The sequence below is a fragment of the Podarcis melisellensis genome (assembly GCF_964234715.1).
Source record: "Podarcis melisellensis genome assembly, chromosome: 6".
Lineage (NCBI taxonomy): Eukaryota > Metazoa > Chordata > Lepidosauria > Squamata > Lacertidae > Podarcis > Podarcis melisellensis.
In genome coordinates this window covers 71,732,015-71,758,585 of record NC_138538.1, presented here as the reverse complement: position 1 = coordinate 71,758,585, position 26,571 = coordinate 71,732,015, and the positions used below count along the sequence as shown (strand labels likewise).

The 26,571-nt window shown below is 43.0% G+C and overlaps 1 protein-coding gene and 1 long non-coding RNA gene across 2 annotated transcripts in view; one reads left to right on the top strand and one right to left on the bottom strand.

Annotated features, from left to right (window-relative positions):
- TGFBR3 (transforming growth factor beta receptor 3) overlaps positions 1-26,571 on the top strand; it is a 143,145-nt gene that overhangs the window by 110,383 nt on the left and 6,191 nt on the right. Inside the window, exons 8-16 of the mRNA XM_081914167.1 lie at positions 76-265; positions 1,572-1,882; positions 2,472-2,621; positions 4,682-4,822; positions 6,090-6,260; positions 12,899-13,195; positions 16,118-16,238; positions 21,884-21,925; positions 24,186-24,293. Coding sequence (XP_081770293.1) covers positions 76-265; positions 1,572-1,882; positions 2,472-2,621; positions 4,682-4,822; positions 6,090-6,260; positions 12,899-13,195; positions 16,118-16,238; positions 21,884-21,925; positions 24,186-24,293 — 1,531 coding nt within the window. The remainder of the gene's footprint in view (positions 1-75; positions 266-1,571; positions 1,883-2,471; positions 2,622-4,681; positions 4,823-6,089; positions 6,261-12,898; positions 13,196-16,117; positions 16,239-21,883; positions 21,926-24,185; positions 24,294-26,571) is intronic.
- On the bottom strand, positions 22,700-24,793 carry LOC309371546. The gene is made up of 2 exons (XR_014169177.1): positions 24,388-24,793; positions 22,700-22,914 (listed from the first exon to the last, which is right to left on the bottom strand). It is a non-coding gene; the product is annotated as an uncharacterized lncRNA (long non-coding RNA).

Below are 26,571 nucleotides of genomic sequence, written 5' to 3'. Positions count from 1 at the left end.
AGTTTCCTGACATGGTTTTACAAGACTTGGAAAAGCCTCATCCAGAATCCTAATGTTATCTCCTTTTCTGCGCAGGCAGCAAACAGTGTTGGCTTTGGAAAGGAAACGGAACGCTCGATGGTGATGACTAAAAACATATTTTCCAATATTCCCTCCTCTCATGAGAGTTTGATTACGTGGGCTTATGACCATGGCTACCATGCAGTTACTTCCTATACAAAAGCACCTGTTGCTAATAGGTTCCATCTACGCCTTGAGGACACTGGTAAGTCAGGAGGCTGGCTTGTATCAAGTATGCAGCACTTTTCTTGAACTCTTCTTGGTCCTTTTCCTCCCCTCAAGAGCCTTGGATTCACTAAAGCTTTGAGAGTTGTAATAGGAGATATGCTTTGATACTAGGTTGAATCAAGACTTCCAGGGAGCAGAAACCCCACCTACTGGATGCTCCAAATTGGTGCTGGGGGCTACAGGGGGAACGGGAAATTGGTGAAAATGGCCTCCAACCCTTGTTTCTCCAATGGGAGCCTGTCAGATTGAAGGCCCTTCTGCAAACAGAAGCAGCCCTTTCATTTGCAGGGGGGCAAGTTTGGATCTAATCCCCTGGGATGAATGTTACATTGGTGAAATACAGTTGCTAGCCTTGCAATTTGATTTTTTGGGAAGGTCACTAGCTTCAGCTAGGGAAACCAAGGATATCTGCTACCTTCTGAAGACTTTTTTCTTGCCCCACACCCCGTCTGCTATTTGCCCCTGAAAGTGCTGCGTGTATTACCTTCTGGGGGCAAACAGCAGCTGCATGGGAGGTTCTGCAAGAAATGGCAACTCTCCCTGTTCACTGCAGTCCTAAAATGTATTGGAAGCCTCCCATGCTTCTTTGTTAAGAAGGAGAAGTGGCAGGTCCTATCAGAGTGATCTAATAGCATTTTTGACATACTGCAGGGCTTGACAGTGTGGTGCCTGTGGGTGCGATGGTACCCCTGAGGTCTTCCCCTGTCACCCACGAAAGTCTCTGAACCCCCCTGCCACTGCCCCTTATTGTGATAGAATCACAGGTTTGGAAGGGACCTTCCAGGTTGATCTAATCCAACCCCCTGCAGTGCTGGAATCTCAACTAAGGCATCCATGAGATGCCTATCCAGCCCTGCTAAAAACCTCCAAAGAAGGAGAGTCCGTCACCTTCCAAGGGAGTCCGTTCCACTGTCGAGCAGCTCATACCGTCAGAAAGGTCTTCCTGATGTTTAGTTAGAATCTCCTTAAAAGTAGATACAACTGAAGGAGCAAGTTGGAAGAGCGATACTGTTTCTTACTTCCTCTGACATCTCAATGTGTTTTCCAAGGCTCAATTATTTCCACTGGATCCAACTTTTAACCATATCCCTTGGGAAAGTAGTGTGTAATCCTGCAGGGGAGACGTGAGTGGAGGAGCAGTGCACAAAACACTTACTCAGAAATCCCAAAGCACCCACAGGCTTAAAAAGGCTGGCACCCCCTGATGTCATGCGTAGCTTAGCTCAGAGTCACAAGAAACTAAAGGAACGTCGTAATGTCTCCAAATTTCTGTCTTTCTCTAGAAGAGATGAATGATGAGGAAGACCATTTCCCACCAGAGCTGAAGGAGCTGCTGCGTGGCGTTAACCCACTGCCAGCTCCACTTGCGCCCTCAAGCGAAGGCGTTAGTTTTGACTTCCACTTCCATCGAGATCATGATGGAAACTTGCCGTCAACTGATATGGTGGACACAATTAGGACCAATCGTGGCTTTGAGCACCTCCTTCCAAAAGTCTCAGAACCAGAAGAAGTTCAGGGTAGCGTTCATGTTGCCCTGACGGTGAAGTGTGATGACACATCCATGATTGTAGCTGTAGCAAAAGACTCACTGGAGGTTGGTATGATTTCTTAATTTCACATTGGAACAAACTAGGATAGAGTGATTTGACTATTGAATAAACTATGGAGTGTGTTGCGTATTAACCCCACAGCTACAAGGGAACATATGGTTGACATTATCTGCCCAACCAGTGATCAGTCCTCTGCTTTTGTCCCAAGGCTGTCAAAGGACTGCATTCACTGCAGCTGGAATTGTGAAGCAATTGTTCCCGTTTAAGTCAGAGCCAAAACTTAAAGATGATTAAAATATGCTCCAAAATGCATTATCTTCTTTTCTCCCTTTGGAAAATAAATCATTTAAAGTTACAGACAGTCATCTCGGCGGACCTCTCAATAAAATAAAACACTGCAGTGGTGCTCTGGTGTGTTATTTTGTGCATACAATACTTACCTTTCCACCAGACTGAATAGCCTATAAACTGACTAGTCTGCACTTTTGGAGGGCAATATTTTAATACAGAATTTTGCAAGATGATAAATAAAAATGCTTAATAGTCAGATTTTTAAAAAACCCAATGCTTCATTTAAAGCCCTGATTTGTAGTTTGGGGTGTAATTTTGCATCGTGATCTCTCCCTTTTTTAGGCTAGCGGTTACATCGGTACACAACTCTCTCTGCTGGATCCTACATGTAGAGCTAAGACAAACAAGACCCATTTTATTTTGGAGTCATCGCTGCATGATTGTGGGACTCAACGAATAGCCTATGCCTTGGATAACGTGTATCTGAACTCTGTGAGTCTATTACAGCAGAAATAATTGTCTGTATCTTGCAATCATAGGGTTGTTGTTGTTCTGGTGATACTTTATTTCTTGTAAAAAAAAAATGTAATGATAGAAAGGCAGGCTTAACAGCAAGAAGTCCCTGTCGTTTCATGTATATGAATGCAATTTCAGGCATATTTTCTTGAGTGATGGCTTCTTGCTTTTCCCCCTACTTTAGGAGGTAAATAGCTTTCCACAGTAGATAGAAAGCAATGAACTTACATTGATGGAGCATGAGCATCCATTTTTTTCTCTAATGGAATGGGAAAGCAAAAGTAGCTAGTCATCTCTGCTTGCATCCTCTTTCTGCCCCACTTATTCTAGCAGAAATGCAGAATCCAACTTCACTGTGTTTGCCCAGCCAGGTAAACTCAACTGGGCTAATAGGCTCTGCTTCCTATTGTTGGGAAAGAAAGCAAGGCAAGACCTGCTAGCTGTTATTCTGTGTTTAGAACAGAACCCACTACATTTCAGAGACAAATCTGGAGGGTCCAAAGTAACTACTAATCTTCATTTATGTAATGGGTAGAGAGACAGCCCAGTTTGGGGCCTTCAGAACAGAGAGATTCTGTGCCGCGCTGGCCATGCTTAACTGATTTTTCATGCTCCCAGAAGGGAGGTGAAGAGAAACAGTGCCACTTCCACAGCAGAACTAAGCAGGTAGCTAAGCAGGTATGCAAGAAACCATACGCCACTTTGAAGATTTCTATCTTCAGCACTAGCTCAACATTTTCACTATAATCGTGAATAGATGTTGGCCAGCTCAGGTTAACAGAAAAGGACATCTCTTGGCTTATGAGATTTCAGCACATAGTGGCAATTTTGGCATATACTGAAGGGCTTATTGTCCAACTCAAATACAGTGAAGGCAACCTGATCAGACATAACCTAGTCCAATTTTAAAAAGAGAAAAACTCAAGAAATCCTTTATTTGGCCAGACCTTCTGGCTGTTGATCTAGAGATGTACCCAACCAAAAACCATGGATCAACAGGCTGTGGAAAAATGCACATCTGGATCTCAATTCAGCAGTTGCCCCGCCATTTTTGATGGTGGGTTAACCCAAAACATGCCAAGACTTAAGTTTTACTCAAGATCCAAAGCTCAGATTTTTTTTTCCTGAGTACTGAATCTCAGGCCAGTTTCAACACCATCAAAGCAGATATAGAATTACGCAGTAAATGCCTGAAAACAGTAGAACTGCTCCTTTGGATAGCAACAACCTCGACATCTGAGCAAACAGATGAAATTGAGTTAAGGAAAAGCTGAATAGTCAGGAAATGCAGAGGAACGGAATATGTGGGGAATGTTTGTGTGTGAAAAGTGGGCAGGAGATGCCTAACACAGCCCAGTGTGGGAGTTGTAGCAGGATACAGAAATGAGAAGGAAAACTAGAAAGCAAAAGAACTATTTTAAAGGAAGGGTTAGAAATGTCTGTATGTTTAAAAAGAAGAAGAACTACCATGTCAAAACTCTTGGCTCAATTGCTGATTTACTGAAAAGTAGGGTGTATACCAGTCCAGTCCAGTGAGCCATTGCTTGTTAACAATGCTGAGTACATAGCTTTACCAGAAGCAGAGCCGGGGCTGCTGGTATCTTCATCTACATACCAGTGCCCAGACTGCAATACTTTTATTGCTCAAGCAGGCTCCAGATTTGGAAACAAGCTGAAGGCATTTCCTTTTACTTGCTCCAAGCTTGCCTTTAGAGATTCAGTGGTGGGCTTACTGGAAAGATGGGGGTTCAAATCCCTACAAAGTCAGTGGGGATCTCGCGCCAGTTACTACATCACAGCCTCACTTATGCACAGGGTGTGAGAATAACAGGAGAGAAACCACCTTGGAAGAGCAGGGTGCAGATGGGTTAAACAGTAATCCCTGTAAGGGTGCTCTGATAACATGATTAGCTTTTCCCACCAGCAACGTTTCTTGATCCATGTTTTTGACTCAAGGGAGCAAGTGAGGTGGAACTCCTCCCCGAACAGTTTTGATAAAATGACAAATTTTCTACTCTTTTCTTTCTTTGTCAAAGATTGTTATCCATGTGCCGTCACCAATTGAGGCCAGTGGTTGGGCGGTTGACTATGAAGACATGGAATCAGGGGATAATGGGTTCCCTGGGGACACTGATGAAACAGACGTCGTCATTTCCAGCAGGACTGAAATTGTTCGGGTATGTAACAATTATCCACAGTCTGGCTGCATAAAGAAAATTTGGAACAGGGACGAAACTCACTATGATCTTGACTTCCAGAGTGTGGAGTAAATTGTCCCAGTGGTGCACAGGCAGTTGTGAGCTGAGACACAAACTTCTCCTGATGCTTATGCAGTATATGCCTTCATGTACCCCCACCCCCCCAAAAAAAAAATACCAGAGAAGCGCAGGAGCCAGAGGAAGCAAACCTTTTTGCTTCCTTTTCAGAGGAGTTCTAGAGGCTTTCTGTCCATGCCCTTCTTGCATGGTGAGCAGTAACAACTACCCCATGATTTTATCATTTTTAATCCTTTATAAGCCTTTTGTCCTCTTCATTGTGTGCCCTAAGAACCTCAAAGCATGCCATGAGCCCATATTGATTTAGTCCTCCTTTCTGTCCCCCTTCCCTGCAAAAAAACAAAAGTTGTCCATTGTTGGGCTCTGGAGGAAAGTGAGGACCCTTAAAGTTTCTGCTTTGTTCTGTGTACGTATAGAATAGATGGAGTGATTTTCTTTTATCATGAAAGTCAGAAATAGCCATGTTAGATTGCTGTAGAGGAGTGGGGGGGGGTTGAGGGGGGTCATTGTAGTACCAGGCACGGGCAAATTAGAGAGCCAAACAAAACAGGAGGAAGGAATCACTTCTGAATCAAGCACTGGAGGAATAGTTGGGCCTTGGCAAAAACTTTGATTTTTCTATTTTTGTGAACCACTATTTATTTCCAGATATTGAAATACACACTTCTATAGACCTGTCTATATCCTTTTATGTGAGTGTGCTGCAGCCGATGATTGTATGCATTGGCAAAACACTATGGGTGTAATTCAGTGTGGTGCTCCTCCAGTTGTTCCGTCTGTGCGAGCATTGCAGCTTGCCTGGTAGAACAATCCCACTTCTCCTCCCCCAACCCCCATAGAGCCCATTCCATGGGGTGCACAGGGGAAGGAGAGGAGGAAAGCCCCATTGCACAAGCAGAAGTCATAGAATCGTAGATCAGAGTTGGAAGGGACCTTGAGGATCTTCTAGTTCAGCCCCCTTCAGTGTAGGAAAATGCAGCTGTCCCTTATGGGGATCAAACCTGTGACCTTGGTGTTATCAGCACCATGCTCTAGCTAACTGAGCTATTTGAAGTCCCTACGCAAGACTTCACTGATGATGAATCCCTCTGTCCCTATGACTGCCCCACAGCCACGATGTTATTTCTCCTCTCTGCATCCTTAATTTGTTTTGTTTTGCTTGCTTTAGTTCAACTGCACATTCCATCAGCTGAAAGCTCCTAAATCTCCTAAGTACTATTCACCTGAATCGCGCATCGGCAATGTCACCTTCGGCATGGAACTTTACGAAACAGGCCTCTTCCATACCCCAACCCAAGGGTTCTTCTCCGTTGCAGAGAACGGCCAGATTTTTGTTGAGGTAATGAACTGTGACAGAAATGGAAATCCATGAAATGTTCTCCGAGAACATGGGAGCTCGGCTAAGTCTGTTCTTGCCTGCCCTGAGCTGCAACTGCGCTGTCGCCTCAGGCAGACAGATGTATTCTCTTGCGGTTTCTGAAAAGGGAAATTGTAGAGATCACGAGAGAGAGAGAGAGAGAGAGAGAGAGAGAGAGAGAGAGAGAGAGAGAGAGAGAGAGAGGACTTCCGGGTTGACGCGATCGGTTTAATGGCGGATTCCCTCCGAGCTCCGGAGGGAATCGGCTCCATCGAGGACGGGTCTTGCCGCGCCGGCGACGCGGGGACCCTTAGAAACCACAGGTGCTGATACCTGTGGACCTGGTGACTCGGTGGGCACCTTAAGCGCCCTCCTCGACAGTCGAAGAGCCTTTTTAAAGGCTGCGGAGAAGGTCTGAGGAGCGGCGTGGCGCTGAGAGTCGACCGCTACCTCGGTGGAGCGAAGCCGCAAGCCATTGCCGGAGAGCGTCAACTTTCTTCCTGACATTTGGACTGAAACAAATACCCTCGTGAGTAAAACGAAATTTGGATTTTAAAAGAAATTAATCCTTATAATTTGGCGAACGGGGGGGCTGTGTCAAAAGGAAGTCCGCACCCCCCCCCCTGCATGTACGATCTGAAGCAAGGAGCGAAAGCCTAAGATCGGATTTAAAAGATCTTCTTTTTGTCTTTTGGGACTGATAAAAGATTCCATCAATTTGGGAAAACAAGCTTTTTTCTGTCTTTTTAAGTTGTGCTGGAGGAAGAGGTGTATCTGGAAAATTTTTGGGAACCCCCACTCGGGATCCGGGAGTGTCCCGCATTAGCCTAGCCTGAAAGAAAGGGAGTTTGACAGCTGTCATCTGAGCTGTCAAACAGCAGAATCAAGACAAGAACTGTATCTTTATATCTCTCTGATCTAAAGGTGTTACATTTAACCAGAAGTGGCTGGAAATTAAGTAACAACAAGTAACAACAAAGTAATAGACTGTTGGTAAAGGGGAAAAAATGGTAATCCCCCTAGGGGAAACCAGAGACATTACAATGGCTGCAGAAGGAAAATTACAAGCAGAAATAGAAAGAGCCCTTTTACTCGTGGGAATTCTACAAGAGCAAGAGATAGCTATGGACAAACAGCTCACGACTTTGATTTCAAAAACAAGCAACTCTATTGATGGAACTGAGGATTTGACCTTGAAAGATTCTGCAGCTGAACTGGAAAAAGTTTCTTTGAAGTTGGAGGACAAGGAGTCTGGAGGGCAAAAAGTACAGGAACAGGACTTCATGCAGCAAGGGGACAGAGAAGTTTTTTGGACTATGGATTTTGAAAAGAGAAAAGTAAAGGAGGAAGTTTTTGGACACTATAGATGGGAAGCTGAAATAATGAAGAAATATAACTGGGACTTCCTCCTCTTTTCTGGCACTGGTGAATGTGATTTAAGGGAACATCTGGCAGAACCCCTGCAGCAAGTCTTTTCAACTAGGATTGATTGGAGAGAAGGTGAAGAGACCGCACTAGACATCCCTCGAGAGCTGAAGATTAATAAGAAGGATTATCAACAAAACAGGCAGAGAGAGACTCAAATGGTGTTAGAAGCCTCAGATGTGAGGAATCCGGGCTAGGAGTTATAGAGGGCAGATATCTAGGAAGGGACAGATATCCGGACAAGGAGGGAGGGGGAAAAATAGAAAGTTCTAAAACTATTTTATGACTTTTGGGTTTTATAATTTTGACTTATATTTTAATATGAAAATGGGGAAATTTATGGTATAAGAACCTTGATCGATCTTAGAAAAAGAATTTATATAAGAAAATGGGATAAATAAGTTGGGCCTAACAAAGGGAATTAAGTTCAAATATAATAAGAAGAGGTTTAAGGAATGAAACAAGAACTTGCTGAATTAAGTTTGATAATTGGGATGCATGGGTGGGGGTGGGGGGAAGTCAATGAAAGAGGGTTATGAAAGAATCTATTTGTGTTTATTTTTTTCCTTCTCCTTTTCCTTTTTTTCCTTTCTTCTTTTTTTCCTCTTTGTTTTGTATTAAAATTTGAAAATTCAATAAAAATTATATTAAAAAAAAAAGAGAGAGAGAGAGAGAGAGAGAGAGAGAGAATGCTTTTTGTAGCAGAGACCAAAAACTCCTCTCAGCATGGGCAAGCTCAGTGCAAATACATGTGTCACCCTCGTTGAAACTTCTGTGAAAGAACAGCCATTGAAGACCGTTGGCTCTTTGGCAAAGCACAATCAAAACATTTTTCTAACATTAGTACAAAGAGACATCGGCAAAGCATAAGAATCCATTTTGTTTAGCAGTGTGGCTTAATTCTATCTGCAAGAGAGCGGTATTATCTGTCCCAGACCTTAGGCAAAGCTGGATTGAGATCCAGATATTTATAATGCTGCCCTTCCCCCATTGAGTTCCCTGTTGCCACTCACACCTTTGTATCCTCATATCAACCCTGGGAGATGGATTAGGCCGAGAGGGAGAGGGACTGGGCTTTGCGGATGTAACCATCCCTAGTTTGGCTCTAACCATTATACCACACTGACTCTCGTGCTGTTGGAAAGTTCACACAGCTGCACTGAGCTGGAGAGGCAACAGATACAAGGCGATATACCAGATTTGGCTCCGCCCACTATGGATTTGGGCGTGGAAGTCCTTAACCAAGTATATGTCCTGCTCTTACCACTGTAAAGGTAAAGGGACCCCTGACCATTAGGTCCAGTCGTGGCCGACTCTGGGGTTGCGACACTCATCTCGCTTTATTGGCCGAGGGAGCTGACGTACAGCTTCTGGGTCATGTGGCCAGCATGACTAAGCTGCTTCTGGTGCACGGAAATGCCGTTTACCTTCCTGCTGGAGTGGTACCTATTTATCTACTTGCACTTTGACGTGCTTTCAAACTGCTAGGTTGGCAGGAGCTGGGACCAAACAACGGGAGCTCACCCCGCCGCGGGGATTCGAACCGCCGACCTTCTGATCGGCAAGTCCTAGGCTCTGGTTTAACCCACAGTGCCACCCACGTCCCACTTACTACTGTACTTCCCTACAACCTGGAAGGGGCAGCATGAGACAAGTGTGTGCGTGAAACAAGTGTTTGCACTTCTGTGGTCTTGACTCGCACTAGCTCAGTGATGTGCCCCCGGAATGTCTGATGTCTCCTTCATTTCCCAGTCACACTACTTTTTTTAGTGCTCTCTCTCCTCTCTCCTCTCTTTCTCATTAGAAAATGGACAGAAGTCGCTGAATGATGGGATTTTTATGAATACGACTGCAAGGGGGGGAAAGACACTGCGAGGATACAGTTTTGGATTTTTGAGCTCAGAAAGAAATGGTGGAAGGGCTCTGCCTACCTTGCAGTTGTGACCATCCTCCCATGATGGCCCCAGGGATACCCTCCCAGGCAGGCCCATGAAGTGGGGCTGGGCAGCTGGGGACACTTGCCCCGGGCCTCAGAGGGATAAGTTGGCGGCCCTGCTGGGGGCCTGCCAGGCTTACACTGTCATGTTTGAGTTTACAGCTTTATTCTAACAAGACTCCCGCCCCGGGGCTCAGACCAGCTCCACACACAATTGTGACCCTTATTGGAAATCCTTTTAAATGCCATTAAATGCATTAGAAGGAAAATATTCACAGGAAGGACCGCTTCCACTTTTATGTTTGGGTGCTCTTTTAACTTACTATTACTATGATGATGATGGTGATGTGTATACTGCCCTATACCCACAGGTCTCATGGAGGTTCACAGGATAAAATCACAGCCTAAAAGCATGAAATACACAATCAAAATTAAAATGTAAACAACCCAATAAACAACCCATTTACCTACTTGAATTGTTTCCTCAGCTTCCAGCTATACAAATGAGTTCCTTTGCCATTTGTGTATTGCACCCCTCTCCCCCCACCCCCGCTGTGGCATTTGCAGCGTTGTGTAATGCTGCTCTGGTACATCTCAGCCACCACTGTCTCCAGGCCTGAGATTAGGAGCGTGTACCACTGTGTCACGCAACTAGCAATACTTTTGTGGGAGCAGTTGGAATGGCCCCTGGGGAGGAGCTGCATATTGGATGCTCTCTTCCCTGTCACAAGAGCTGAAGTCCATCTTGCCATCAGCACCAACAATTTGTTGCATGGCAAATAGGCTCTGTTGGGACTCAGCTTCCGGCTCTGGCACAAAGAGTAGTGCCAGCGCAATGGAGAATGTGTGTGGATTGTGCCGTAGGTCACAAAACTGAAGCAGCACTGAAATACACTTCGGATAGGCCGGGTGTTTTTTAAACAGTTTGTTTTTACACTACTGAAAACGGTAATTTCTTTTGTCATTATTGGATGAATCCCACTGACTCCAGATCTCCAGTTGGCCCAACTGTTAGTTCGTTGGACAGATGTTCTAATTTTTTCATCACCTGTCCTGGCACAAGCTCTGTTTTCGTCTTTCTACACAGTGGAAAATTTATATCTGTGCCTGACATCTGTTCCCCATCCCACAGTGACAGAAATTATTTTTTTGTTTTGTTTTCAAAATGCTAGTCTCTACAGTCAATAAATTGTCCGTGATATAATCTGCAAGAACTCGGTTTTTTTCCTCTGCACAGGCACTTTGAACAGATTGGTTTTCTTTATTTACACGCAGGGCACCTCTAATTCACTATCTCTGGAATAATGGCCTTTAATATGTGCTTTCCTCGATTTCTTTTATTTTGAGAAAATTTGATTATTTAAATTTATAACCTGAATTGTCACAAGGGCAAAGGATTCGTAATAGCAATTTTATGTACAGTTCCTCTCTGATGGGCCTACTCTCTGTATGAGACAGAGCAGAGAGTTTTGGGCCAAAGTAAAAATTTAAAAGTTAAGTCAAATAATATGGAAGTAGGCAATTGGCAGTTGCCATTTTTTTTAAGGACAGTAGTTTTGCCCCTTTAATAACTGTATGAAGGCAAAAATCCACAGAATGCACACCCCATATTTGCCTTTCAATGAGAGACTGTTCCAAGTAGAGGTATAATAAATACAGAGGTAGCCAATGTGTTCCCTTCCAGAAGATGTTGGACTACAACTCCCATCAGCCTCAGCCAGCATGGCCAAGGGTCAGGGATGATGGGAGCTGTGGTCCAACAACATCCAGAAGGCCCCTTATTAGCCATACCTGCTATTTCAAATGGGTCGATAGCATGCAGTCTTCAGGCTCTTGTTTGCTTGTGTGTTTTTTTTATAATAATAATAAAAATAAACAACTCACCATAAGTTCCTAACTCTTATTGTTGCAGAGAAGTGCTTAAAGAAAACAAGGAAGCAAGTAAATATAGGCTAAAACCTGTTAAGTGTTATGCACTGCCATCCTAAGCAACTTTACTCAAATAAGTGCCGCTGTGCTCAATAAGGCACACTTACTCCCTAGTTAGTGTGTTTAGGATTGCAGCCAAAAGCTGTCATAATTTCTAAATCCTATGTCTCAGGTTTCCTTGAGGATGGAGTGGGTTTTCTCTTCAGTTTTCTAAGATTAATTTATTTTTGAAAAACTGCCATTTTTTGAAACAATAGTTGGGCATCTCATGTGGCATGTCAAATACTCATGCCAACTAGTTATTCTTAGCAGCAACCATCTGTCTTGTATTCTGATTCTGACATAGAGCTTAAGGCTGACTTTTCTCTAGGTGCTCTTCTCTGTATGTCTACCATATGAAGGTAATTTCATATCCAGAGCACATCTGGCACCATTATTACAATGGTATGGTTTCACTGTTGAGTGTAGCTCCAATACAACTGCCATTCCTCAGGCAGTGTTGGGGTATTTGGGGCGGTATGGAATCAGTTGTCAAGGCACAGTCGCTACATTAGCACATCACACGAAGCCATGCTTGTTTTAACCATGGTTTGTTAGACAACCTAGGATAAGTCTAACTGACAAACAAAGTAACCGTGGCTTGTTTTGTTTTGTTATGTTTCTTGCCTTGCACCTCCCTAGTCATGTGAGCCTCTGGAAAGGGCCTCCAAAACAAATCAGGATTAAGCAAAGTTCTGACATTACATGAAGCCATGGTTAACATAAGCCAAAATCCATAACCAATCTTCAGACTCTGGTGTGCCCTCCACAAACGAGCCATAGTTGGCTGCAGTGGGTTTAGATGTACAGATAAACCAAAATGAAGCTAAACAAGCCATGGCTTAGGGTTATGTGTTAACCAGGCCAGTGCAAGGTTTGTGTGTGTCAAACACACCTAGCCTAATCTCTGCTTTTTATATATTGCTACAATCCCTTTTATGGGACTCCTAGCATGAATAAGTTTGATTGCATTGTGCTATTCAAATGTGTTTACAGGCACCTTGATTTTGAAAGATTCTTAGTGCTATGAAACCATTTCAAATGCAACAAATTTTTAACTGTGCTTCTGCATTCTGCTATTTCTAAAGTGGAGATTAGGCAAAGGTGGAAATATTTTCTCTGGAATTTCCAGGTGGGTCCAAGGAACAAATGCCTATAAGCCAAGGCTAGCAATCTCTGACTTTTCTACTGTTATCACACCTGCACTGCAAAGCATTAAAAATGTTGATATTTCTAAGAAAAAGCCAAATGTAACATATTAATTGCAAATTCTGTTTTCTTCCTGCTACAGATTTCTGTGACCAAGGCTGAAAAATCCCTGAGCTTTGCAATCCAAACCTGCTTTATATCTCCACATTCATACCCTGATAAGATGTCGGAGTACACTATTATTGAAAACATTTGTCCTAAAGATGAATCCGTAACATTCTACAACACCCCAGCTAATTTTCCAATGCAAAATGCACAAATGGACAGAAAGCGGTTTAGCTTTATGTTTAGGTCCGTATTCAACACTTCGCTTCTCTTTCTTCATTGTGAGGTGACTTTGTGCACAAAGAAAGAAAAATATACTCAAGAGCTGGCCAAGGTCAGTATTTGATAAATTTTCTTAAGATTTAGACCACTCAGCTTGCATTTAACATGGAAGACTGTGGCCATCTTGGGCCTAAACTGAAAGACACAAATGTAGGTTAAAGACTGAATGGGTTGATCCAACAGCTATAGGTTGAGGTATAGCATGGAGAGATCGCTAACAAAACCAATTAAGTAGGGTTGCTATATTCCCCAAAATGGGAAAATCAGGACAAAGTTGTTGAGGTTTGTTGTTTGTTTGTTTGTTTGTTTGGTCAAAGTTGTTGAGCCCTGGTTGCCATACGTCTGGATTTTGCCAATTCTGCAGAAATACGCCTGGGTGCCATTTTTGCAGCCCTATTCCCAGATGTGTTGGGCAGAAACCCGGATGTATGGCAGCCCTAAATTAAGACGAGTACAGTAGTAAAACAAGGCTCAGGTTTACTTCTTCAGAGAGGTGAGGAAGTGGTAACTGCCCAGTCTTATAATCTGACAGAATCAGCTGCTGTAAAAATGGTGACAGCATCGGTCGCCATGTAGATATGACACATCTGCTTTGCATCAGGGTGTGGCATTGTCATGCCAGGACACAGAAGCTAAGCATTGGTTTATTTAAGGGAAATCAGTTAACAGTTACACAAGGAAAAGCAAATGTAATGATATAGCTTGCTTGTTTGCTTGCTTGCAAAATTATTTTGCTTGCTTGCAAAAATTATTGGCCCATTTCACATATAACACTAAGCCAACCTGTGGCTTGGTGTGAACAAACAAATGTGAGGGTTTCCAGAGTGAAGATCGTGGCAGAGCCATGGTTTGGCTGAACGTTACATGCTCACCTGGTCACTGAAAGAGAAATTGGCAAAAGGATTCCCTTTTGGGTCGTTTTTACAGCAGCTTTTCATTTTAGTCATGTTGGCAAATAAAGCTTTTTGTTTAAGAAGCTAAGCTTTCCAGAATAATCACGTGAAGCTATATTTCTGGGATCTCAGGCTATTAAAACAGAGGTGTGATTTCATATGATGGGAATTTAGTTTCCTGAAGGCATTTTGGCTGACACAGACGACTGCTTAAGGGGAAATGTCACTTCTGCAGCAAATCTTTACATTGGAATTGTGGCTGCCAGGAATCCTTTGGCCCCCTCGCGTAACAATAGGTTGCTGTTGTTGCTATAGAATATTTTCCTTTTTCTAAATGCTGCATATACATGTGGAATAGGACCATATTATATTATCCCTATACTAAGGATAAAGAGCTAAACTGTGAGTTAGTTCCATGCCTATGTTTGACCAGTAAATTCGAACTGAGCACTTGCAAGCTCACAACTCATTCTCCTAACCAATGTTCTAGCTCTCCATAAAATATGGTCACTGAAGCTTTTGTGCCTAAAGTGTCACAGGTACACATAAGTATGTATTCTAGATATAAATGTAAGCATGTCCCTTCACCGCAGCAACCCCAAAACAATGTAGCAGTCAACCATATATAAATATTAATTCATTTTGCAATTAGCAGCATTGGGAGAATATTTATTGAGTTTTTCCCTGTGAGAACTGCTGTGGCTCTTGACAGCACAATGAGCATTTTCTACTAAATGGTTACAGGTGATAAACAGAATTTGCTTTCCACTACAGGAGTGGTCCAGATTTATTAAACGCTCATGGCATTAGCTGTAAACAATGCATTAGCATTAATTTTCCAGATCCTGCTGAGATATAATAACACTATTGTTTTTGAAATTCCATGTGTGAATTATTAGTTTGACCTGCCTTATGAGGATTTTGAAGGGAAATAGATGAGTGTTTTGACTTGTTTTTTGCATTCCTTTTATTGCTTATCCTGCATTTGCATAGAAAATTTATTGCTGTGGAAGCATTCAGCATATCTGTGTGGAGAAGGGATTTTTTTCCTGAGGAGGAAAGCTTTTCATTTGTTTTAAGTGGATAAGATCACCCTTTCTCAAATAAGTATAGTTGGATATCAGTCTTCTCTGGTTGTGTCATTTGGTAGAATTCGTCATGGGAGTGGGACCCTGGCATTGTGAGTTTCTCTGCCCTTAAGTCACATCAGTAGCTTTAGCTGGCAAAGATTGGGGGGGGCGCGTAAAATATCCCTGCCCTGACTTGCATAGTAAACTGTGCAAAAGCAAGATGCTGATAGGAATCAGGGGACAGAACGCTTTCTAAGATAAGGTCAAGGTCAAGGACCCCTGGACAGTTAAGTCCAGTCAAAGGCAACTATGGGGTGCGGCACTCATCTTGCTTTCAGGCCGAGGGAGCCGGCGTTTGTCCGCAGGCAGCTTTCTGGGTCATGTGGCCAGCACGACTAAACTGCTTCTGGTGCAATGGGACACCTTGACAAGTGCCAGAGTGCAAGGAAACACTTTCCGCTACAGCAGTACCTATTTATCTGCTTGCATTGGTGTTCTTTTGAACTGCTGGGTTGTCAGAAGCTGGGAAAGAGCAACGGGAGCTCACCCCGTTGCAGGGATTCAAACCACCGACTTTCCAATCGGCAAGCCCAAGAGATTCAGTGGTTTAGACAACAGCGCCACCACATCCCAGAATGCTTTCTACAGCATTGCTAAAGCAACATCTGGACCAGTTTCTTAATACATAGGATTGGGCACAGAAAAAGCTACACCAGTAGCCCTATCACAAGATTGCATTACATGGAGGAGAACCTTGGCAACCTCGATGACGGATGGGTCTTCTAAATAATCTAAATATTGAGGCAGTGTTTACCTCTTGAAATGCAGCTGCGGGGGCTTCCTTGGAGCACGATTGCCGTGACTTGGGGTTGTGATAATACTTTGTTGACTATTCCTTAAACATCTCTGACTGCTGCTGATAGCGAAGCAGCTGTGCGCCTATTCTGATAATGTAGCAGTTTTAAGTGAGTCCCTGATCTCACAAGCCACTTGTTCTCTTCATCCCTCTAGTGCATCCCTCCTGATGAAGCCTGCAGCTTTCTTAGTGTTGATATGATCCTAGCAATGATGCAGAATAAGAAAACCTTCACCAAACCCCTTGCTGTGATATCTCATAAAGAGAAGCCAGAAGGTACTGAATACATTTTGAATCTATTAACAGAAGTGCATTTCATTAGACAATATGTTAATACTTGATTTAATGTTTTCCCCCTTTTTTTAAAAAAAAAGACTTCAGGCACATAGAGTTTTGTTACATGGCGTTATTGTTCCCAGTCTACAGGGCGCCATCATCTTTGAGCGCTAACATTTGCTTGCTCTTTTATCTCCCATACATATTTATGAAAATACAGTTTGGCTGGGAAAGAAACGCATTTCTGATGCTTTAGAACAATATGGGATTTGTAAACATTAAATAATTCTGTGCAATTGCTTCCAGCAGTTCATTATTGCTGAGGCCCCTAAAACTTGTATGTAAATATTTATTTAGGCATCATAATTACATTGAAACTTCGAATGTATTAAAAATATTAAAGGATGGTACAGTATATTGTTGGTAATATACCGGTACAGTATATTGTTGGTAATATACCGGTACAGTATATTGTTGGTAATATACCGGTACAGTATATTGTTGGTAATATACCGGTACAGTATATTGTTGATAATATACCGGTACAGTATATTGTTGGTAATATACCGGTACAGTATATTGTTGGTAATATACCGGTACAGTATATTGTTGGTAATATACCGGTACAGCATATTGTTGGTAATATACCGGTACAGTATATTGTTGGTAATATACCGGTACAGTATATTGTTGGTAATATACCGGTACAGTATATTGTTGTAAAGCGGGCAGCCACAGGGAGCATGGCTTCATCAGCCAGAGCCTGGACGGCTTCCACATTTTTTCTCCCTATAGGAGCTGCTTTTGAAATGAGCTGGGGATTTTCAACAGCAGTTTTGTGTGATGTAGGATGTGATTCAAATAAAATAATTAAAAAGATATTCAGCCCTTGAGCCCTTCTAAATAGTTACTTGGATCCTGTCCACTGTGTGCAAGTGGGGACTGTTACAGTGGGCAAGTAGTTTATCGTCTTGGATGTGTGTTTCTCCTGCACACACTTTCCCCACAAGCCAAGTGCCATTTATGTGTAAGACCTCAGCCTGTTTGGAGTTGCGGAAGGTAAGTATTGGGATAATGCATTTTAAATGTTCTGATTGTTCTTTGTGGTTGATGTGGCCTCAAAGGGAAATATAACAAATATATCAAATTGTTCACCAGTGGACTCATGCTTCAGGGCCTTTCTTCAATTTTTATTTTTTATTATTTTTTTGCCATAATCGACCATCTGTGGGTTGTTCAGGGAATAATTTGTCCTGCTTTGTATGTTAGAATGTCTATAGCCTCCACCTGCTTGACCTAAAATGGTCCCATTGCAGGGCAGGAGTGTGGGACTTGCTGTCATGACCTTCAGGACTGAGGCCAATTTTCTATACCACCAATTTTGATAATTTAAGTTAATCCTTTTGTTCCATTCACTTGAAAGGCACTTTGGTGATGTCACTCAGAACTTAGATTCCAGCTGGGTCTGTTGCCTGATTAAAGGAAACTTACCAACTTTGCTGATTTAGTTGAGCAGTCAATTAAATCTGCACACATTTGCATATGAATAATGCCATATTTTCCTGGAAGTCCCAATTGTTTAATTCTAAAGTATGAGGGGAACATAGTACTGTGAAATATAGCACCGAAACTCTGTCCACCGATACATCTTACTTATGCTAAGCATAGTTGAATTGTTACTTCAAGATCCCATTCTTTTACCACTGCTTTGTCCCAAACATAAAATGGTCTGGAAAGAAGGCAGTGCATTCCTGCAATTGGAGGAAGATTGTGACTTGTCATCACCTTGGCCCAAAAGCTATGGAAAAACTACTTTGCCACCTGTCAGTTTCATTAACTCTTAGTGGGATCGATACCAATATGTCTGTTATGAAACAGAATATCATTTTTACTCAAATGCAATGGACCTTTTTTGGCCAAATTGCACCACCAAAATTAGGGTGCGCATTAGATTTGATGGTGCATTTACATAATGCCAGCAAATACTTTTTGGGTTTCAAGGTTTTGAAAACGGAGTTGTGCATTTGATTTGATGGCACATTAGATTTGCGTAAATACGCTACATGATTTTGACACATGATCTCTCTCATAATATGCATTCTTTTCTGATTCTAGAATCCTTGCAGCTATTTAGCTTCCAGCATTTCAGATGGGCAATAATAATAATAATATTTTTTATTTATTTATACCCAGCCCTCCCCAGCCAACTTAAAAACAAGATTAAAATACAACATTAAAATATTGAAACATTAAAACATTAAAATGTAGCCTCATCACAGGAGGAGAAAGGAAAAAGAAAGGGGGAGGGAATCAAATTGGCTCCAAGCCAAAGGCCAGGCGGAACAACTCTGTCTTACAGGCCCCGTGGAAAGAAATCAGAACCTGCAGGGCCCTGGTCTCATGAGGCAGAGCGTTCCACCAGTGTTGAAAAGGCCCTGGCTCTGGTTGAAGCTAATCTAACTGCAAAATGCAAAAATGCAGCGTTTGTGTGGGTAGAACTTATGAGAATTGTAAAGGGACTCTTGTCTTCCTCACTTTGCTCTTGCTCTGTCTTTCAAAACGACAGCATCAAATCATCTTGACATATGGAACTGCTAATTTACTATTTATCCAAACTTGCCAGAGATCTGGAAAACTGGAGGAGCCATCGATTCGTATTAGTCTTAAAAATATCCCAAGTGTGATTGTTTACTGGCATGTATGGGGTATTAGGGGAGGGGTAGTACATCTGATGGGGGACACGTCATGCTTCTTCAGGGATAGTTTATCCACCTTTTGTCCCCATTCTGCACTCAGCTTTTACCTGTGGCTCCTAAAAGCTGTCAGCGTGCAACAGCAGCCACACCCCATTGTATCCCATGTTTACACTATGGCAGCACTTGAATGTGGAACATGATTGACAGGGGAAGGCGGCTATAAATAGATTTTATTTTTTTAGACATTGAAAAGAGGAAGACAGGTCAGAAATGTAGGGGTACAATTTGCATGTGTTTGCAAAAATCAATATCAATTCTTTGTACGGTAAACGGTGGAGAAATAACCATTAACAGTACAGTGGGACCTCGGGTTACATCCGCTTCAGGTTACAGACTCCGCTAACCCGGAAATAGTACCTCGGGTTAAGAACTTTGCTTCAGGATGAGAACAGAAATCATGCTCCGGCGGCGTGGTGGCAGCAGGAGATCCCATTAGCTAAAGTGGTGCTTCAGGTTAAGAACAGTTTCAGGTTAAGAACGGACCTCTGGAACGAATTAAGTACTTAACCCGAGGTACCACTGTATAATCCTTTGTGCAAAATATCCTTTCCTTGGTCCCCTTTGACAACAGCAGCAACAGGGATGCATATTTAAACTTATTTTTAAGACCTCTCAGTAAGCATCAGCCTTGCCTGCTCTTGTTTAGTGTTCACATGGCAGTTTAATTAGAGGGTTTCAGTGGTTTCGCTTGGAGAGCAAAATCTTTCACTTGCATGCTAGGGCTGTTTGAAATTCTGGAATGCTTTCCAGGGAAATTTAAAAGCCGAGGATCAGCACTCCTTTAACCTCAGTCCTGCCGAGCGTGCTTTTTGGACGTTTCGGCAGTTCATGGGACACTATAGAGCATTGCTTGGGGGACTTTGAGGAGCAACTGTTTCTGTTTAGCAGCATGAGGCTGCACTGAGTCTTGCAGCTTTTTCTTTTCTTTTGGTCTTAACGCAAATGAATCCAACTGAGGATAATGCCAAAATATTTGATCTCCAAACAGTAGAATTAAAAATGCATGGCTGTTTAAGTCTTTCTAGGCCTGCTCTGCGGTCTTCCATTGATTTCAATAACTGGAACAATCCACTTGGGGATGGATAGTAACTTGGGTGGCAATTCTGACTCGCTAAGGAATCTAGTGCTGGGCTTTTTCAGTTCCTTGCTATTTTTAAATGTATTTTGCAACTAGATAAGAAGACAATAGTGTGATACGGAACATGGTGCACAGAGGTCAGGCTGGATTAATTGTGAAATGTTTGGTGGAATGAGTCCTGGAATTTTTCAGCTGTCCAGTGTGGTGGCCAGTAGCGTATGGATAATGTTTTCTTTGTTGCCGTGCATTTTCTCTATCCTGAATCAAAGCATCCTTTCTTGGGGTTAACTGCCCTTGTAAGCAAACAGCAAGCCTTGGGAAACGAATGATAGTAGGTCTGCAAAACTCCTAAACAAGAGCATTTACATCTCCAAGACGTTGATTATCATCTACTTTGATGCAAAGCAGGCCAGCTATTGTGTGTAGTGTTGTACTGAATTATTGGATCCATTCCTGTTAGATCGGCACCAGAAGCCAGGCTTGAAGGCTCTGTAGCCAGGGAGTCGGAACAGAACGTCCAGTTCAGGATGTCTGCAAGTCACGCACGTGACACCCATTAGTACTGATGGGGTGGTATGTCGCATGTCTGGGAGAAAACAAACCCTGCCAGGTTTTGTTCTACAATGCTGTTTGCTGCAGGCTCAGCTCACTGCCTTGTGGAACCAGATCCCAATGGAATTCGTCAAGCAGTTTGGTCCCTCTGACATAGAGCTGGCCCATGGCTTTCTTTTAACCATCCACTTTTGCAGGGTTCCTGCATCCTAGTATTTCTCATTCCACACTGCAGCGGTGAACACATGTGAGATGATATGGGATGTTAGCAAATAATTTTGTGATGCAAGTGTAATTAAATAATCACATTGCAGCAGAGCAAAAACAATGCAGGATTTTTGACAAATTGGCACCTCTCGTAGGTGGAAAATGAAAGACAGCTGTCGCTGTGATGATCACCTATTGAACAGTTTCCATAATACAAGGAACAACAATAATTCCCTTAATACAAGGGAAGCTTCTTTCCTTTAAGCATGAGAATTTTCAATCATTTCAATCATTTTCAATCATTTCCTTGCTTATCCACATAAATGCTGAATTAACTCCTTAAAAAACAAAATTAAAAGTCGGCCAAGTCTAATGTATGCAAGGCTACCTTGTCTCCTACTGCATTCTTTCCACTTTAAGGATTCCTTCGCACTTCCCAGGATTGACAAAACAGCTCATGTTGAGGGTTTTGTGTTTTTTTTTAAATAGGACAAATAAATTTAGGCTACGGCAAGGTTTATTTGAAAAGTTGTAGGATCACAGTGAGCAGGGAGGTGGCACTGCAAGGAATGATGTGTCCCATTGTTCTTCACAAATCATCTCGCCATTATTCTCCGCAGATACACAGTATTGTGTGGGTCGGCCATTATGTAATAGGTATGGATTGCCGCTTGAAGCCTGTTATGCTTAGAAAGAGCAAGGTGCACGAGGCTCCTGCTCCTGCACACAGGAAATGAATAAGATGGTGGTCCCAAATCCAACATCATCTGGAAGGAGATGCCAGCAAAAGGGGATGAAGAGCTGTTGCAGGAGAAAACCAATAGCAGCTGGGTGGAGATGCTTTCACACCACCTGCTAAACCTATGTAACACTGCTGTGTGCACGTTTTGAAGGGAACTTGGTTTTCTCCCTGCACACCCTAATCCAGGCTGAATCAGTTCTGACTGGGTTTCATAATATGTTGCAGATTCTGCATTGGAATTGCTGATGTAGTGTATAAAATTTGCTGAAGCGAGGATCATTCATCTCTCTCTCTCTCTCTCTTTTAACAGATAAACCTCCTTCTTACTCGAAACCTCCTGAAGGATTAGCACGTAAGTTAAACATGCCTCTCTCTTCTCCAGCAATACACCAGAGCGTTCTGGTGGCAAAGTGTCGAACTGCTAATCAACTGAAATCTTTGACTTCATAAGGCATTCATTTGCATTTTAAAGGACCTGGAATCAGATGTAATTACTTGCGTGTCTGTATTATCTATCACCGGAGAGGGATCCCACGGGTGTTTAGTCCTGAAACTATTCACAGCAGAGGCAGAGCAAATAGTTTTTATGGAATATAGCACTTCTGCAGAAAGCCATTCTGGAGAGGTTAGCAAGAGTGTTAGGTTTGGAACGGAGGACTGGGGTTCAAATCTCCATTCAACCATGAGCTTCATTTATGCCATTGGATCACACACAGTTGTTCTGAAACTAAGGGCCTAACTACTTACTACAAGGATACAGAACTTCTTCCCTCCCAGGAAGTCAATCAGAGAGAAACAGTCAGGGATGATGGGAGTTGTAGTCCAACAACATCTGGAAGGCCACAGGTTCCCCATTCCTGCTCTGAGAGGTGCTGCTTTATGCTCAGGTGCGCATGCACACACACATCAGTATAGATGTGGACATTTATGGCATTTGAGGGCACAGAATGGTCTGTCTGGCATCTTTGGTGGCACAGGAACTCGTACGTTAGAGTGGCCATTCAGGGAAGCTAGTTGCAAACTTAAAAGCTATAAGGCCTCTGGTTTCTTGATTAGCTCCAGATGTAGTAGTTAACGTATTTTGTCACTGAGCCCTTAGTCCCTAGAAATAATACATAATAAAACAGAGTCTTAAAAGAAATTAATTAGGATTGCGTCATGTACATGTGTCTGTATGAAAGAAGTAAAAGATCAGGATGAGTGGAAGTTGCTGTTGTTTTCCAGCATGTGTTCAGAGCGATGCATTCAGGGACCAGATGCACTTTCGTACAAACTGCCCTGCCTCTCCTGTTGGGAAAGCTCAATATTATGGGGTGGAACTGATTTCCATGATGAAAACATCTGCCAAAAGTGGAAAAAACACAATTGTTTCTATTTATGCATTTGCTGACTTTCAAGCTGGCACCGCCTCCCAGCTTAGCAGCCTTTCCGCTCCCCACCTAATAGGCTGAAGATGCTGGGGAGCAAAATTGGCAGGGCACTGGTTTAATTATTTTTATTTTTAAATCCCTCCCTATCCCAAAGGCACATACTTGAAGGATATGAGAATTTAAAAATAAGTCTGCTAACATTAGAAAATAAGTTATTTTAGTCCTACAAACTGAAAACAAGCGGCAGCTAGCAGGAAATGTAGTGGGCCTAAAACTTGAGCTGGCTTTAGGTGGCTCAGGGCCACATTTTCGGCCGCATCTAACTTCCACGCTTTGTTCCCATGGCTCATGCACCGTTGTCACGCTGCCAGATGTGCTGAGTTCTGGAAGTTAGTCTTTCCTTCAAGTTGGCATTGGGTCCAGAAATATTGGTGCACTCTTGAAGTGCAATACAGTGGCTCGTTTCAGCAGGCAGTTGGGGTTGGCAGACCAATCCTATCTGCTCTCAGAGTGGCCTACTAGCAGTTTCCCCTGCATTACAGTGATACCTTGGGTTACATACGCTTCAGGTTACAGACTCCGCTAACCAAGAAATATTACCGCGGGTTAAGAACTTTGCTTCAGGATGAGAACAGAAATCGCGCGGCGGCAGCGAGAGGCCCCATTAGCTAAAGTGGTGCTTCAGGTTAAGTACAGTTTCAGGTTAAGAACGGACCTCCAGAGCGAATTAAGTTCTTAACCTGATGTACCACTGTACTGTATTCGGTGCTATTTTTCTGGAAAAAAAGATGCCAGAACTCACCGCAAACACCTCCCTTGTTCTCTTAGAACGGCCACGGAACCCACCTGAGAAGTGCCGGAAATGAGTTCCAGAGAGGAGTGGCCGAAAATAAGCCTTGACTCTGTTTATTTATAAAAAATATTTGTATGCCACTATTCAGTTAAGAAAAAGAATAGTTGCTGTTTACCATACATAGGGAGAGGCCCAAAGGCAGGTGGGCATGAAAGGAGGCACAGGGTCTGTTTTTGGCAAAGGAAGGAGGAGGAGAATAAATTTGAGTTCCCACCTGTTGGGCCCATGGGCTACTAACTGCTGAACACTGATAATCAAAATGCATAGGGAAGCACACTTTTTGTTTAGAATGTGCTCTCTCTCTCTTGCTCTCTAATTCCTTTTTTAAAAAAGGACTATAAATAGAAGTACTTCTTGATTTAATTAATTTGTTTTCTCCATTTTCACAGCTGTCTTCCACGGCCTGGACACTTTGACAGTCGTGGGCATTGCCTTTGCAGCCTTCGTTATTGGTGCGCTGCTGACAGGAGCACTGTGGTTTATCTATTCTCACACAGGTGAGCATGAAAATTCTCGATCTCACACACACACATGCACACACACACACACACGCAGATCGCATAATAACATAATACGTTGACTGTGGGTCACCTGCTGGTAGCAGCCAAATGGAAGCATGTTGAGTCAGATTGGATCCAGTCTGGTACCTACCAAGCATAAATAAACTGCCACAACAAATACCAGCCCAGCAGAGGATAAAAAAAGCTGAGGAGCAGTGGCATAGCCTGGGTTGCCAGTACCCAGGCGCACACGGAGGAGGGAAATGTATGGAGTACACATGCGCATTCAGCTGCCTAAGGCATCCACGTCACCCAGGAGATCACAGGCACAGAGATAAGAAAACAAGAGTCATTCTGTTGTCTGGAGAGGTCACTGGTTTACACGGAGAAGCCATTTTCAATGGAGCCCAGTGACGGAAGTGTCTAGCTGTCTTGAGGCAGCACCAAGTGCAGCAATTTTGTACCCCTAACAAATTTTGCACTCAGGACAACCCACCCACCCCCATGCTATGTTACTGGTGGCCCATAACTATGTTTTTGGTTTGGACAAGGCTAAATAAGAATGAAACTATTTATGTTTGAACTGACTCTGTAAGAGGAATGGGTTTCCATTTGACTTTTCTGTATTGTTTTTATTTTAAGTGTGAGCAGCAGGGAGGAAAGACTTGCAATTGGGTTTTATTTTAGTTGTGTGCCTTGCGTGATTTGTATATTTTGGATGTTTAACTGTTTTATAAAACTGTAATAAAAATCTAAGTTTAGCAGCGGGAAAGGGTATTAAATCAAAGCAGGTCATGTTGAGCCAAGCATGGCAAGGGAGGGCTTGCTTTGTACTCTGAAAACTGAGGATCTGTTTGAATGAACAGAGGTGACAGAGGGAGACTAAAACGTGTAGCGAACATTCATTGAGAAGCTGTAATTTAAGAGAAAGGGGAGAAAAATAATTATAACCATGCCCCAGGTGTCTACCAGTCTATCCAGTTCCTCCTCTTGAATAGCTTTGGTGGAGTGGCAAAAGAAGTATTGTCAGAAAGCTGAAAAGAACTGGAAGCTAATAAAGAGGGGCACCTGCAACTTTCCCCTAGGAGATTCTCTCAAATGCCATCCACCTTCAGAATTGGTTTAGGGCTGTTGTTACAGCAACCGCCAGCAGACCTATTAGTTCTCGAGCCCTGTTTGTATGTTTAAAAATCCCAGGCTCCCAATGGCAACCAGGGAATGAGGCATGTGCCAAAGGAAAGAGAGGAAGGCAAAGCTGACAGAGAATAGGGGAAAAGGGACTGGCAAACCCACTCATTCAAATTCGACCCATTTTTCCAGCCACATTTCCCATTTCCCACCAGTTGGTGGGCATCTCACTAGCCGGTGTAGATTTATGGCTGCTAGGCTCATTCCGTGTACTGGTCTGAATGGATGGAGGCCGAGGTGCTGCAGTTGGAGGCCGTGGCAAATAATGTTCATTCCACAAGCAGCGAAAAACTGAGTTCTCTCCCCACCCCCTTTTGGAAGAGGAGGAGGAGGATGGAGAAACGATTTAATCTCCAGCAGAGATTGGTGCCACCGAGACAAGAGGGCATAACCCCATACATGAAAGGGGAAAATGCATCTGTGAAAAGCTGTCCGGAGAAAGGAGGAAAGGAAGAGGCGAAAGGGAGGGAAGGGGGAGGAAAAAACGAGACGATATATTTTTGGCATTCAAACTTTGACAGCTGTGCATGCCTTTTCCCCTGAAGACGAAAAGGTATTCATTCTGCACAAAGTTAAAACAAAATGTATACAGATCATATCTGGTGCGCTGTGGTTGCTGCACAGCTCTGTGTAATAGTGGAATGGGTGACAGCAAAACTGTAATAGGACCCAGCAGCTGGGAATATAGGCCAGTTTTGCAGTTTGCAGAGCACTTTCCTGGCAGAGGCTTGCAGGGGCCCTATTAAGGGAATGGAAGCAACTGTATTTTCTGTGTTTAATATGGAAATAGGGTGGCTTCCCCGCCCCCCCAGCCGGCACTCAATGTTCCTAATTTTTAGTGCCGGGAAGCTCCCCACCCCCAGCTTCCAGAAAAAATGGCTTTTCGCTTACAGAGATGGCTTTTGCAATGTAAGGGGAAGGACCTACAGTTAGATAAAGTACATACAGGATAAAGTGACCCATTCAAGTGAGGAACTTGAGAAAAATCCCAAAATGTGGCATGAACCCAGTAATTTCATAGAGGGCTTTCTGCTAAAAGGCACAGCAGTACATTATGCTACAAAAAAGCATCAGACTAAATTCTAAT